Source organism: Mus caroli, chromosome X (genome assembly GCF_900094665.2).
Source record: "Mus caroli chromosome X, CAROLI_EIJ_v1.1, whole genome shotgun sequence".
NCBI classification, from domain to species: domain Eukaryota; kingdom Metazoa; phylum Chordata; class Mammalia; order Rodentia; family Muridae; genus Mus; species Mus caroli.
Genome location: NC_034589.1, coordinates 152,697,011 through 152,712,433, shown reverse-complemented (window position 1 = coordinate 152,712,433; position 15,423 = coordinate 152,697,011). Strand labels below are relative to the sequence as shown.

The window sequence follows — 15,423 nt, the reverse complement described above, 5'->3', positions numbered from 1 at the left end:
CGAGCCTAATAGACCATTCTGGTGGTAGCTTAGAAGATCAGAGAGTTCCAAGGCCCTGGAGGACTGGCTTGAAGGGTTTCAGAAGGGAAAAATCTTATCAAGAACTAATCTAGAGGGAATTCTAAGGCAGTACAGAAAGACAGGGAAACTTACAGGGAAATGAGAAGGGAAAGGAGCTGGAGTCTGCTTGGAGCCTTCCACCATCTGAGCACCAATAGTCCCAATACAGCCAGGTGTGCTGGCACATACCTTTAGATCCCAGGACTCCGGAGGCAAAGGCAAAAAGGATGTAGATCTCTGTGAGTTGGAGGTTGGCCTACCTAGCAAATTCCAGGCCAGTTAGAACGACACATTGAGACTGTAACTGACCTGGCAGAAATGAAAATATTCTGAAGAGATCCTTGTGCCTCTCAGTTGGACTATCAGACTATTAAAGTAATGGGCCAAAAAAAAAAAAAAATGGAAATTTCCCCAGACATCTTAAGCTAGGAGAAACAAAGAGAGTCAGCCAGGGGGGTAAATTTTTCCCAGAAAGAGATTTCACGTTGTTCTAGCAAGTTTATCAGACCATCTTACAGGACAAGACTGGAATCCAGACTACGGTGAGTGAACAAAAACAGACTTAGACCAGGACTGCTTAGATGTGCATATCCTGGGCCCTCTATTTAAACTTTGATCTCACCTCACAACCCAGAAGATGAAGACTGACCTGAGGGGTTTGCTAACCTCTTTGTCTCTCTTCCTTGATGTGGCCACATTGAATACATCTCCATTTTTAACTTTCCATTTTGTTGCTGCAGTTTTTCATAATAGGGTTTCTTTCTGTGTAGCCCTGGCTGATCCAAAACTCACTTTGTAGACCAGACTGCTTTTGAATTCACAGAGATCTATTGGCCTGCCTCTTCCTCCCAAGTGCTGAGATTACAGACATGCACCAGACTGCCCAGCTAATTTTCCACTTTTTATTTTGTCCTTTTAATTGGCATATTGAGGACAGGTGGCCAGGCCTGACTTGTGTATGGGTTATGACCTTCAAGTTTGCTAGTAAGACCCTGTCTCCAAAAATAAAAGAGAATTGTAGCACAATTAACATCTGATGAGAAGATACTGGCACAGAGATAATATTCCTTTCTTATATGGATATTATGTGTTAAAACAGCAAAAGAAAAAAATCAGGCTTAAAAACTACATGTATACAGCCTTGAGGGAAGCCCTATTCATTTCCCTAGACATCTTCTGGGACTCTGAAGTAAGACTACTCATCTTGTTTACAATAAAGATGAAGTTCTTCATTCCTGTCATCTACAGTTCACCTTGTCATTGTAACCCTGGCCCAGGCCATTTGGGAGCCACCCTGTGATCTTCCTTAGCAACCCTTTGAAATTCTTAGCTTCAAAACCACCCAAATCCTATATGTGACCTGTTAATAAAGACAATGGACAACGAGTTTCTCAGAGAAGCCCACACCCATGCTTTCGGGTGTGTCGTACATTCTTCTCACGCATTTCTGTCCTTCTTTTAACCCTACTGCTGAAAAATCTATATTGAAATGGAAACTCCAGCTCTACCTCATGCAGTTTCACCTGGAAATTGTTTTCTCTTTCACAGCTAAGGAACCTGTTTGAACTGAGCCAAGAATTAGGGGAAACTCCTTAGGTTGCTTCTGGTGACAGCACGGAGCTATATCTCTGTCATGTTACCTAATGCAGGAAATTCATGTTATGTTTGCAATTTGACAAGGAGAGTTGGTACTTTACAGACAAGGGGATGCTGAGAAAGTAACTGTAATTGTTAAAGACATACATGGTATTAAAAAGAAACATTCTGCTCTTTGTTGGGACAACAGGAAAGACACCTGAGGGTAAAACACTACCCATGGAAGACTTCATCTTAGGAAAACCCAAATTCATTTCAAAGCAGAGTCTAAAGCAGTGATTCTCAATTTGTGGATCTTGACCCCTTGGGAAGTTGAAGGACCCTTTCACGGGAGTCACATATCAGAAATCCTACATGTCAGAAATTCACATTATGGTTCATAACACTAGCAAAATTATAGATATGAAGTAGCAATAAAATAATTTTATGTTTGGTGATCACCACAATGTGAGGAACTGTATTAAAGGTCACAGCATTAGGAAGGCTGAGAACCACTGGTCGACAGGGAGGATGCCATTAAAGAAGTTCCCTTGTCCATAACAAGCATCAAGGGAAGAGATTTCCCAGGGTCAGCACAGAGAGGCTACTGCAAACTGGGATCCAGAGGACCAGACTCTATGTCAAGCTGGCAGCAGGACTTTGTAGCATCATCCACATGATGCTGGTTTTATGGACAGGAAAGATGCAGAGTGGGGTGGGGGTGGGGGTCATGGAGGCTTAGTGCCAAGATTCCAGAAAGCCAACAAAGCTGACATACATGGCAAGGTATTCCCTGGAAAGAGGCTCTGAAGAACAAGTTTGTGAAGCTGGGAAAGAGAAGCTTAAGATGCAATGGAAACCCCAGGGTGTCAGTGATGGTCACAGGAAAAAAGAGGCATACACGGAGTAGAAGCAGCAAAGAAAAAGATGATATATGCTGTGGGTAGTACAGCTGGAGTGGCAAAACTGTCTAAGGCCTTTGGAGCCCATATGATTCCATCATAACCCCAGATACCCTTCATGGAGCTGTGGGATTCGGTGTTTGATCTGATGAGCTTTGGTCTTTCTTTGATCTGTTATGTTATTTCCTTCCTATGCCTCCAGTTCCTCCTTTCTGGAATGGAAACATTTACTGCATGCCACTATGTAGGAAGTATGCAATTTGTTTTTGATTTCGTAGGGGTTCACAGTTAAGATATTGCTTCAATCTCAAAAGAAACTCTGTGGCTTACACTTTTGGATAGTGCTGGAAGTGAATGTTTTTATTGTTGTTGTTGTTGTTGTTTGTTTGTTTGTTGTTTATTTTTTGAAAAAAGTATAATTACATCATATTCCTTTTCCTCTCTGCAGTCTCTCACAGCACCACCCTCAAATGTTTGGCCTCTTGTCTTTTTCTATATCAATATCAATATTGATATATATCTACCTACCTATTATGTATCCATCTGCCTATCTATCTATCTATCTATCTATCTATCTATCTATCTATCTATCTATCTATATGTATCCACCTATCATCTAGCTAGCTAGCTACCTGCCTACTTATTTTCTATTTATCTATATATCTACGTATCTATGTATCTATGTATGTATGTATGTATGTATCTATCTATCTATCTATCTATCTATCTATCTATCTATCTATCTATCTACCTATGTCCCTAAATATATAACTCCATCCTGTTTATATAATGTTACTTGAATGTATTTGGTTTCGGGGCTGACCACTTGGTATTAGCCAATTGGAGGGCTCTTCCCAGAGGATGGCTCTCTTCTACTGTTCTCAGCATTCCTTAGTTACTTGTAGTTCTTTGTCTCAGACTGAGGTTTTGTTAGCTTTAGACCTTTCACCTTAGCATGTCTGTACTTGTGCTCCTTATTCAGATTTTTTTCTGCAGTTATGTTATTGAGATTGCATGCTTGAAGCTTCCCTGACATTTCTAGGAGACAAAGTCTCACAGAAGACAGCCTATTCCTCTGGCTCCTACAGTCTTTTTGTCCTCTCTTCAACAGTGATCCCTGAGCCTTGGGTGCAGGAGTTGTGTTGTAGATGGACCATTTGGGGCTGGGCACCACACAGTCACTTTCCTCTGCCTTGTTATTGGTTGTGGTTTTCTGTAATGGTCTCTGTCTATTGCAAAGAGGCATTTCTTTGAGAGTTGAGGGCTGAGAGCTCCACTTATCTGTGGGTATAAAAATATATATTTAGAATACTGTTAGGAATTATACTAGTTTAGTACAGTGGAATCTTGTAGGCTATCTTAGAAGATCTATGGTCTCACCAGACAACTACTCAGAGCTAGCTTGGTTAGGTTTCCACTAGCAGGCATGATTTCCCTTCTGTTGCTTGGTGCTTAAGTCCAGTTAAAGAACTGTTGGTTATTGCCAAAATACAAGGTGCCACAACTGTACCCTTAGAGTTTTTATAGCATCCTGGTTACTGTTGTAATTCCTAAATGCCATAGCTAGGTAGGACTATTGGTTGTTTTCCTCCTTTGGAAGCTCCCATAGTTCCTTCTGGTATCATAAAAGCTAGTCTTCAGGGACGAGGCTTTCAGGTCAGATCCAGGTCAGGTCCTCTGAGCCCTGTGTCTGAAGTACATGGTGTCTTTTACAATGGGAACTTAACATTCACTTCATGGGGTGGGGGCAACAAAGGACAATAACAATAGCCTCTAGTATTTGGGGAGTATCTTTGACAACCCTGACCAACACTGCCAAAGAGGGTTTCTCACTCCTGGTGTTGGGGTTCCATTTTCCCCACATCACCTCTGTAATGAAACTGTTTAAGACTATGGGCTTATGGGCTTTGCAGTTGAATTCAATGTACTTTGGATCATGAGATGGCCATGAGCACATAAGGACAAGGAGCAGAAGGTTATTACTTAAAAGGGACATGTCTGGGTGTCAAGTTGGCAAGGAGTGGACTTGTGATGGTTAATAATTATTGTCAACTTGACAGCGTCTAGAATCATCCAGGGGAGAAAAGCCTAAGCATGTCTATGAAGGAGTTTCTAAATTTATTTATAAATAAGGTAGGAAGAGTCAGTCTGACAGTTGGCAGTACCATCCCAGCATGTATTTATGTGCCCCAAGTGCATTCAGTGCCTGCAGAGGCCAGAAGATGGTGTCAACCCCCTTGGAACTGGAGTTGGAGAAGGTTGTAGATTTTGATGCTGGGAACTGAACTTAGGTCCTTGTCAAATGCAGCAAGTACTTTTAACCCCTGAAGCATCTCTCCTGCCCCATAATCTTTGTATCTTTGTTTTTTGTTGTTTTATAATTTTCTCCTTCTACATCCTACATACTGAGTACTACTATTACTGTTTACTGTCCCTGTCCCTCATGCCATAAATCCACAAGTCTCTCTCTCTCTCTCTCTCTCTCTCTCTCTCTCTCTCTCTCTCTCTCTCTCTCTCTCTCTCTCTCTCTCTCTCTCTCTCTCTCTCTCTTTCTCTCTTTCTCTCATACATACGCACACACACACACACAAAATTAGGTTTATTGATTTTGTTTTGTGATCTGCTGAAACTAACTAGGGCCACGTGTGTGTCCATGGATTTGGAGCTAGCCTTGGAATCTGTTGTGTTCAGGATTAGATACACAACTAGAGGCAGTGATTACCCCTCTCCCAGAATTTATTAATAACCAATGTAAGACCCGAAAAGCCTTACGTTTGGGATGTCCCACTCACAGAGACGGAGACCGATGTAAAAAGCAAGAGGTTTATTAATCCAGCATGCTGGAGTCGTTCTGAAATCGGGATAAAAGAGACCCCGAGTAGCTAAAGCACACACCTTTTATACATTTTTGGAGGGGGAGTTTATCATTGGTTAACCTTTAGCAACATTAAGGGGCAGACTTAAGGACCAGAGACATTGTGTGGCCTTTTCTATACAATCAGAGGACTATCTCTTGACACACTTTGCAGTGAGGCAAATTCTGGGAAAAGAACACATGTACTTAACTTTTTACAACCGTGGTTGTTTTGAGCTACCACAAACCTTACACCAACAGCTCAGAGATAAAGGATATGGTCCTATGAGTCCCCTCCCCTTCCTTGACTGATTGTCAATATGGTCTTGCACTGTCTCAGTGCAGTAACTACAGTTCTGTGAGTTAATGATTGAAATGGTTATACCAAGTCTGGAGAATGTCATTTTGCAACCCTTAACCCTATCTTCTAGCTCTTATGTGCTTCCTGACCCTTGTGTTCAATGTTCTCTGGGCTTTAGAGGGGGTGGTATAAGTGAGTTATTTAGGGACAGGCTTACATCTCTTGTTCTATGCCTCTTGGATGCCACAAGTATGGAGATTTTCATTTTATTTTATTTTATTTCATTTTATTTTATTTTAGATTCAAGGGAGAAAGTAGGCAGAGGGAAGAGTCCAGGCTGAGCATGGCTGGCAGACTAAACCAGACCAAGAGAGGAGAGAAGAAGGAGAGAGCAAGAGAGGAGCTGCCTGCCAAGAAAAGCAACCCGGGCCAGGAGACCTACATAGCCAAAATGGCTGAGTTACATAGGGATCAGGCTAGGGGAAGAAAAGCAGAAACCCAGTTCTTGGAAAGGAGAGATTCGGGGGGTGGGGATAGGGTGAGACGTATAGGTAGGAATCACAAGTACTGAGTGACACTTGTCCTTGGTTTGAGACCTAACATTCCTGCCCCTTGTTGATGATAAGGGGTGAAGTAATATCTTCTATAACTACTTTCTGCTGAAAATTTGGGCATCAGTGTAAGGGCCCAGGAAGCCTGGAATGCCCGAAAAGAAGCTGAGAAGGGAGGAAGTCAGGCACAAGACAGAAACATCTGATGTTTTGCTCAATGCTCAGGTTCTGTGGGTCCTCGGGGGCTAGCCTTGAAGTAGTCTGGAAAGATGCTTCAAGCAAGGCTAGCACTGGTAAGCGGTGGTAAGAGGCCTTGGGGAAATTTCATCAGAAACATCTGCTTCACCAACCATCAGCTAACTTTGTTAATTCTTTCCTGAAAGGACCTGATGAAGAGACAGTGGGCAATCATTATTACAAGAAATAGGGAAATCAGTGGGCCAAAGAAGTGTAAGAGCCAGGAGCCCAATGATGGCCAAAATAAGAGTCCTGCAAGAGGCCATCCCTGGACGTTATGGAGTACTTTCCAGTTCATGTAAGTCTTTAATCCTTTCTTCCACCTTCCTAGAATAATTTGCATAGTAATGGCATTCTTCTTTTAAAAAGAGGCAAGAGCCTCCCCCTTCTGTGGCTAGCATGTTGAGGGTCCTTTGATTTTGTAGGACCACTGAGGCCAGAGAAATGAGCTGGTTTTAGAGTAATTCTAGAGCCAGGATCTGCTGAGATGGATATAGACTGTGACCCAGGCTTCTTGCAGCCAAACCTGTAGCAGCCACCGAGGCTGGCAGCCTAATTCCAATTATGCCTAAGAGGGCTATGGCTAGTCAGACCCTATGTAAGACTTGGAGGAGAGTATATAATTCTCCTTCCATGTGTAGAGTGAGCTGAGGAAGTAACAGAGTAGAGAAACAGGGACCATAAGCATGTTTTTCCTTAGTTTCATTGCATTGCATACTTGCTATACTTACAGAATGACAGTAATCCCAGCTTGTTGAACACAGCCCATTCAGGATAGGTGATGTCTTTGTCTTGGGGAGGGGGGAGGCAGTAGCGATTCAAAAAAAAAAACCACTCTCATTCTTTCTATTCATTGCTAGTTGATACTTGACAAAATAGAGACTACATTGCAGTGCATATTGACTAAATGTTTCTGAAAGGGACCATGAAGCACACATTTGAAACACTGTGGATTATCAGTTGCTATTATAATTAATCAATTCTGTTCATATAAAGCCAAAAGCAGCTAGAGGCCATACAACAGCAAATAAGCATATAATGATATAATGTGTTCAAACAGAACATCACCTACAAGTGGATTCCAAAACTGGATGTAGGTTTTTTTCTTACAAACCTCTGTTTTAGAACAAATAACATCAGTGATAAAGTAAGCACAGGCTGGTTGTTTATTAAATTATTACAAAAATCAAATATTAGAATATTTGGGGATACTTGTCATTTGGTAAATATTTTGAGAACTGATCCTCCACAAAGCTCTTATCAAGAGTTATGACATTGAAATAATCCAGGATTCCCTGTCATCTAGCCCACTCTGAGCAGCATGAGTTGTGTAGTGACTCTTGACATTAGTTTTGGAGAATTTTTCTTCACTGGTCATAAGATTGGTGAAATGATTTGTTGTTTATTACATAATTCTTTACTAAGAGTTTACTTATGCAAAGGTTTGTTTTCATACAAAATGCCAGTTCTGTTAAATTCACATTTTTTTTTACTGTACTGTGAAATGTTGCAAGTGCTTTAAAGTGAACTGTTTCTGCCACCCCCTCATACAGAGTGTGTCAGTCAGTATTTCAATGCTTATCATTATGCTGCCCGGTTGTTATCTGTCTCTAAAGAGCTTGCCACCACATTGTTTTGGTCATGGATTTATGACCTGTGCTATGGCACTTCTCGGGCCCCGTGGCTTACATAATCAGGGACGTTGTGTGTTGCTGTCATTTGCAGCTCGCTTTATGTTCTTGGAGATCCCCTACCATATTTTAATTTTTCTGACAAGTTGAGCATTTTCAGATAATGTTCAAAGGCTATTGGTATGACAAATATTCCTGTACTATGACTAATGAACTCAAATAAAACAATACACCAAGCTATTCTACCTTATGACCACTAACCTTAATTATGAACTTGATGGATCTGGAATCATCTGGGCATGTACGAAGGGGTGTTTTCAATGTACGAGAGGGTGTTTTCAGAGAGGTTTCCTAGAGTGAGAGAGACCAACTCCAAATGCTGGCAGCACCATCCCGTAGGCTCAGCTTATGAACTGAATTGACAGGAGTAAAGGAGCTGAGCACAGCATGCATCCCTCTTTGCTTCCCAACTGCAGGCTTGATGCTACCTCACGCTCCTGCTCATGACCAGGAGCCTCATGTTCCTGCCACCCTGACTTCTCCGCCATACTGGACTGGATCCTGAAAGTATGAGTCAAAATACACCTTGTGTTAATCCCACCAAGTAAGAAGGGCACTACCACCATTTTCAGCCACATTTGAAGCAAGTTTGATTTTTATCAGGGGTGCACCGGAGAGTTGGCCAGTGACTGTGTCCTCTGTTTGGTTAAAGAGAACAGCCCTGAGTCCATTTTCTTAGGACCCTTTTAAGAACTAAAATCGTCAGTAGTTGCAAAGCAGGTTTTCTGAACATGATGGAGCGGTAAGGAGGTACATGAAAATCTCAAAAAAAAAAAAAAGTGAACAAACAGATTTTAAAAAATCCCACAGATATCACCATGTGATTCTGAAGGATTAGGGAGGGTTTGGGTGTGCCCCCAAAACATGTAAGGTCATGGTTAGGTTGTGTCAGGTTCCAGGAAACAGAAACAGAAACTTATTTTTAACAATACAGCATAATGGCTTCTGCATTCAAAATGGAGCCAGGCAGGTCCCTCATTTTCTCCCGTATTTGCCTTTATGAAAGGCATTTTATTTTTGATCACAGGAATGACAAAAAATGGCTAGAACAAACCCTCCAGGAAGACCAGTTCAATCCTGACCAGCCATGGCGAAGCAAGAGCTCATTTTTAAACTTTGTGTCTTTGTTCCGCATGGGTGACTTGACCTCTCTCTTTCTAGCCTGTCAGGAGTGAGCTGACGGCTGGAGAGATGGCTCCATGGTTAAGAGCATTTCTTTTTGCAGTGGACCTGAGTTCAGTTTCTAGTCCCTACATGGCAGTTAACAACTGTCTCTAACTCCAATTCCAGGGGACCCAACACCTTCTGTCCTCTTTGGGCACCAGGCATATATGAAGTACACATGCATACATACATACATATGTGCAGGTAAAACACTCATAAAGTAAGATCTGAAAACCCATTTTAGAAAAATGAATGAGCAGAGTAATTGACTCACTCATCAGGGGAGCTTCACCAAATACCCTGGAGGGGTGTGGAGCAGGAGGAAGTAAATGCAATGCCAAGGTAGGGGACAGAGCGCCAAAGTACACTTACCAACCCTACCCGCTTGAGAGCCCTCTCAGAGATTTGATTAAAAAAAAAATAACACTATAGGGGAGCCGCATCAGCACTGAGGTCACAGAGGGCGAGTACAAGCATGCAGCAGGAGGGGAGTGACTGGGCCCCTAGCAGGAAGTGTCAAGAGCAAGGACAGTAACTGCAGAGTGGGACTACTTCTGAAATCCAGGGGAAAACCTAGGTAAACAATCTGGATCCCTTGCTTTCAGCTACTGTTAATCCCAATAGGCAAGAATAAGACCACTACCCCATTTTTTGAGCCAAATTCGAAGCAAACCATTATTCAGTGTTGGAAAGGACAGTGGACACTGGCCAGGTCCATACCTGGGATTCCCAGAGAATGGTGCCGAATCACGTTCATCAGGTATTATAAAGGTAGACCCCACAAGGCTATGTATTTCCCACCTTGGTCCAGTCAGGGGAGAGTATACATCCCGACATACTTCCTATCTCCCTCCATACCTGCCACCTTTGTGTGATTCAACCACATCCTGTGCAGCTGGGGCAACCAAGCTTATTTACTGAGGGGGAAACCCTTGCCTTTTAATCTTTCATGAATACCCCACCCCCCACCCCAGCATTTCAGGAAGCTGTCTGTCCTTTTGAAAGTGGGGTTTACAGGTTAGAGGCATTTTGTTTTATAGATCCCCTAAGCACAGGAATTTCAATGTAACACACAGCTTGAGCCCTCACACTGCCTGTTTTCAGTTGACTGTAAAAATCACTAGTTTGGGAAGCCATATAGCCCAGTACGTTATTATTCCCCGACTTGCTCTGCTATAGACGAAGCTCTGACCTGTGATGGGTACAGTTGCCTAGGGCACTTCTCAGGGATTTCTGTTCTACCATCCTAGTAGTTCCTTGGGCCTGTGCAGATGTCAGAAGTGTGTAAACTTTTGATGCAGAGCATTTGTGTGAAAACTCCACTCTCAGATCCTGCAAACATCACAGATTTGATAAGACTGACATTTTGTGAGTTAGAGTCCCATGGAAAGCTCTAAAGATTAATTACAAATTCATAGAGCATTGAATGTGGCCCCTCTGATCACTTTTAAGCCTACTTCTTTATTCCATAAATATCCCCGAGCCTCTCTCCTCTGGAAGACAGGTTTGGAATTTGTCTCAGACTTCCACATTTCTCTGCCACTTTGTGAATACACAATTTCTCCTTTTGCATCATTCATTGTTTGGAGATCAGCAGATGTTTCGTGGAACTGCTCCAACAACAGTCCCAAAGCTAGGCTAAGAAAAAAGGGGGGGGGAGCAGAAATAAAGCCAAAAAGTATTAGAAGGCCCAATCTACAGGCTTCAAACAACTTAAACAAACAAAGGGAGAATGCTTAGCAAATTTAAAGAGGAAGGGCAGGGATTTAGGCCAGGATCCAACAATATCACCATGGGGTTATATTTTTTTTATCATTATCTTTTTCTTTGTGACTGTCCTACTCCAGGGTGGTCTGACCTTAGAAAGTTGGGTCACATCCTCTGATCAGGAAATTCTCCAATCCTAAAAGGGTCATGGAAGAGTAGAAGGACAGATATAAACACAAGTATTTACACAATTCTGTGGTAACTACCATAATAGAATCTGTGTGGGGCTGTCCCCTGTCATATCCACGCGCAGTGCTGAGATCAATTTATTTCATAAGTAATACTGCTATTTAATTCCCTCTAATGAGCCAACATTTCAGTAAAATCTATGCCAAAAATGAACTTTATGTACGGGCACTTCTTTTTTTTAAGATTTATTTATTTTATGTATATGAGTACACTACTGTAGCTGTACAGATGGTTGTGAGCCCTCACATGGTCACTGGGAATTGAACTCCACTCACTGTAGCTGTCTTTAGACGCACCAGGAGAGGGAAACAGATCTCATTATGGGCGGTTGTGAGCCACCATGTAGTTGCTGGGATTTGAACTCAAGACCTTTAGAAGAGCTCCTGGCAGTCAGTGCTCTTACCCACTGAGTCATCTCACCAGACCTGGGCACTTCTTTGAATGGACAGAGAAGAAAAGGCCTTGTGCTCCCTTCAGGGCATCTATGGAAACAGAAGAATCCTGCTGCTATTTAAGTTGACATGCAGACTGGACAGTGAATACTCTTAGAAACACCTGAGGGCATATCATGTGAGTTCTTTTGTGACTGGATTACCTTACTCAGGATGATATCCTCCAGATCCATCCATTTGCCTAAGAATTTCATAAATTTATTGTTTTTAATAGCTGAGTAGTACTCCATTGTATAAATGTACCACATTTCTGTATCCCTTCCTCTGTTGAGGGACATCTGGGTCCTTTCCAACTTCTGGCTATTATAAATAAGGCTCTATGAACAGTGGAGCATGAGTCCTTATTACATGTTGGAGCATCTTCTGGATATATGCCCAGGAGAGGTATTGCTGGATCCTCTGGTAGTACTATGTCCAATTTTCTGAGGAAGTGGATATTATCCCAGAAACTTAAGCACACCCAAGATATAATTTGCAAAACACATGGAACTCGAGAAGAAGGAAGACCAAAGTATGGATACTTTGTTCCTCCTTAGAATGGGGAACAAAATACCTATGTAGGGAGTTACAGAAACAAAGTTTCAGGCTGAGACAGAAGAAAGGACCATCCAGAGACTGCTCCACCCAGGGATCCATCCCATAAACAGCCACCAAATCCAGACACTATTGCGTATGCCAGCAAGATTTTGCTGACAGGAACCTGATATAGCTGTCTCTTGTGAGACTATGCCAGTGCTTGGCAAATACAGAAGTGGATGCTCACAGTCATCTATTGGCTGGAACACAGGGCCCCCATTGAAGGAGCTAGATAAAGTACCCAAGGAGATGGAGGGGTCTGCAACCCTATAGGTGGAACTAACCAGTACCCCCTAGAGTTCGTGTTTCTAGCTGCATATATAGCAGAAGATGGCCTAGTCAGCCATCATTGGGAGAAGAGGCCCTTGGTCTTGCGAAGATTATATGCCCCAGTACAGGGGAATGCCAGGGCCAGGAAGCAGGAGTGGGTGGGTTGAGGAGCAGGGTGGGGGTAGGGTATAGGGGACTTTTGGAATACCATTTGAAATGTAAATGAAGAAAATATCGAAAAGAAAAGAAAAGGAAAGAAAAGAAAAAGGAAAAGGAAAAGAAAAAGAAAAAGAAAGAGAAAAAGAAAAAGAAACACTGGAGGGAAGGGGCACAGGCTTTCGGAGGAAGCCACAAACACTCAAAGTCTTGAAGAGCAAGGGGCTCGAGGAAGGCTTAGCTATTAAGAGCACTGAGTGTTTTTTTTTTTTTTTCCAGAGGACCTGGGTTCAATTCCCAGCACCAACCTCGTGGCTCACAAGCATATGCAACTCCAATGTCAGGGCATCTGGCACCCTCCTTTGGCCTCCAAGGGCACACAATGTGCACATGGTGTGTAAGATTTGTGGTAGCTCAAAATGACCACAGTTGTAAAAAAAAAAAAAATTAAGTAAATGTCAAGATGTTCTTTCCCCAGAATTGACCTCTGGTCCTTAAGTTTACTCACTAAGAGATAAATCTGATTGTTTAGAAAAGCCCACACAATATCTCCGGTCCTTAACTTTGCCCCCTTAATGCGGTTAAAGGTTAACTAATGATAAACTGCCAGCCCTAAACTGTGACTGAAAACTGCTCTTAAAAATGTATAAAAGATGTGTGCTTTAGCTATTTGTGGTCGCTTCCATCCCGATTTCAGGACGACCCCAGCATGCTAGATCAATAAACCTCTTGCATTTTGCATCCATCTCCATCTCTTTGTCTATGTGAGTGGGACATCCCGGATGTAAGGCTTTTGGGGTCTTACAGGTGCACAATCATACATGCAAGCAACACACACACACACACACACACACACACTTTTTTTTTCAAATCCCAGGTGGTGGGGAAATATTAACATTGTTAGGCTCCTCTCCATAAAAGGAGGATGGTCAAGTTCAATGTGTTCAGTTTATTCACACACCACAGAGTGCTTCCCAGAACCCCTGTGTTACCCTTGTTTAGAATGATAAACCTGATTGGAGATCTGCCTTGGCTTCCCAAAACCAAGGTCTAGTTTCAGTCTATTTATGTGTTCCCTGAACCTCCCACTTCTAGCTTCCCTTTGGTCTTAAAAATATTTCCCATTAGCATGAAATGTGGAGGAAGAGCACAATAAATAACGCTGACTTCTGTGGGCTGCATAACAATGTTTATTTCCTTTAAATACATTTACATATAAAACATCAGGCAGTGCTTCAGTAAACCTAAAAAGTACAAGTGGAATGGGAATTGCATCAGTCAGTGCTGATCATACAAATGAAATTGCGCATAAGAAAGAAGCACAATGACTCATGAGCATTGCCCTTGGACTTTGCCAGCCCGAGGAACCAATTGAGTGGCACCTACTACTGTGTTTCAGGCAACCTTTTCTTATTCATCAAAACAAGGGGCTCCTCAGACCCCTTCCTTTCTGAGTGCTGATGGCGCAAAGGCATCTGAAGCTACAAGTCATTTGTCAGTGAACCGGGAAATCCCCCAGCTGCCATTGCATGGAAATGTGGCTTTACCATGACACTAGGTCAAATCAATTTTTCTAACACCTGGGGGTAGTGGGCAACAGTGACAGCAACTTGACAAAGCAGCAAGCTGTTTAAAATGACAGGGATGGGGGAACTTGGAAGGAAGTTGAATCAAGGGTTCTCCTGGCTGTGGAGCCCCTGGGCCCTTGTCGCCTTTGGAAAGCGCCAGTGCTTTCCACAGGCTGGCTTTCTACTTGCACATGTTCTGGTGTGAAAAGGACATCTGTCCTCACAGCTGTTGTGAAAGAAAGTAAAGATGAGACTTTAGAAGCAAGGATCAACTTCAAATATGGCATTATGTTCTGATTTCATTTCATTGTTCTCAAAGAAAAATTTCCAGACATGTATGTAAAGCATAAATGCAATATTCTATGTGGGCACTATACTGGCTGAGGTTTCAGCCCTAACAAAGATGTTGATATCACCTCCCGTGAAGCTTGGGGGCACAGCAGAAGAAGAACTGGGGAAAATGTAAGAATCAAAAGATGGAGAGAAGGATGAGCAAACACCCATCTTATAGGTATGCTGCAGACTTTGCAAGCAGGAACTGTGATGATCTGCCCTAGGCCTACACAAGGCCAAACTTCTCAACAGTTAATTATGCATTTTGGAGGGGGGGCTCATTGGGGGTGGAGGCAATGAGCTGTAGGCTACTGGTAGAATCTGGAAGATGAGGGAGTCACTTTCTTTAGTTGTGGTCCTATTGGTGGATGAGCCCAACAAGCTCCGATAGCTAGTTCCAAACCTGTGCTCACACATATGGCCCCGGCTGCATTTATTGGATCATAAAACAATGGGAAAGATGAGCAAGGAGGAAATGAGTTGACAGGAATAGGCTAGGGTTGAGAGTGTAGGAATAAAGGTAATTAGAAACACATTTTATACCTGTATGAAATTGTCAAGGAACAAATTGAATTAATTTCTAAAAAAATCTTTTGGGATAGCATTGGAAATGTAAATGAGGAAAATACCTAATAAAAAATATTAAAAAAAAAATCAGTGGTTAGTTTGGGTAGATTTGGAAACTGATCAAAATCCAATCAATGGCTTCCAAAGGTTATAGTCATCCATAAGTTTCTTGCCTACAGAGAGAGAAAGAGGGAGAGGGAAAGTTTCTTG

The 15,423-nt window shown here is 42.4% G+C and overlaps 1 protein-coding gene across 1 annotated transcript in view; it reads right to left on the bottom strand.

The window, feature by feature from the left end:
- Positions 1-13,912: 13,912 nt before the first annotated feature.
- Vegfd (vascular endothelial growth factor D) overlaps positions 13,913-15,423 on the bottom strand; it is a 29,996-nt gene continuing 28,485 nt past the window's right edge. Inside the window, exon 7 of the mRNA XM_021153978.2 lies at positions 13,913-14,539. Within this exon, the coding sequence (XP_021009637.1) occupies positions 14,416-14,539 (124 nt within the window). The 3' untranslated portion in view covers positions 13,913-14,415. The remainder of the gene's footprint in view (positions 14,540-15,423) is intronic.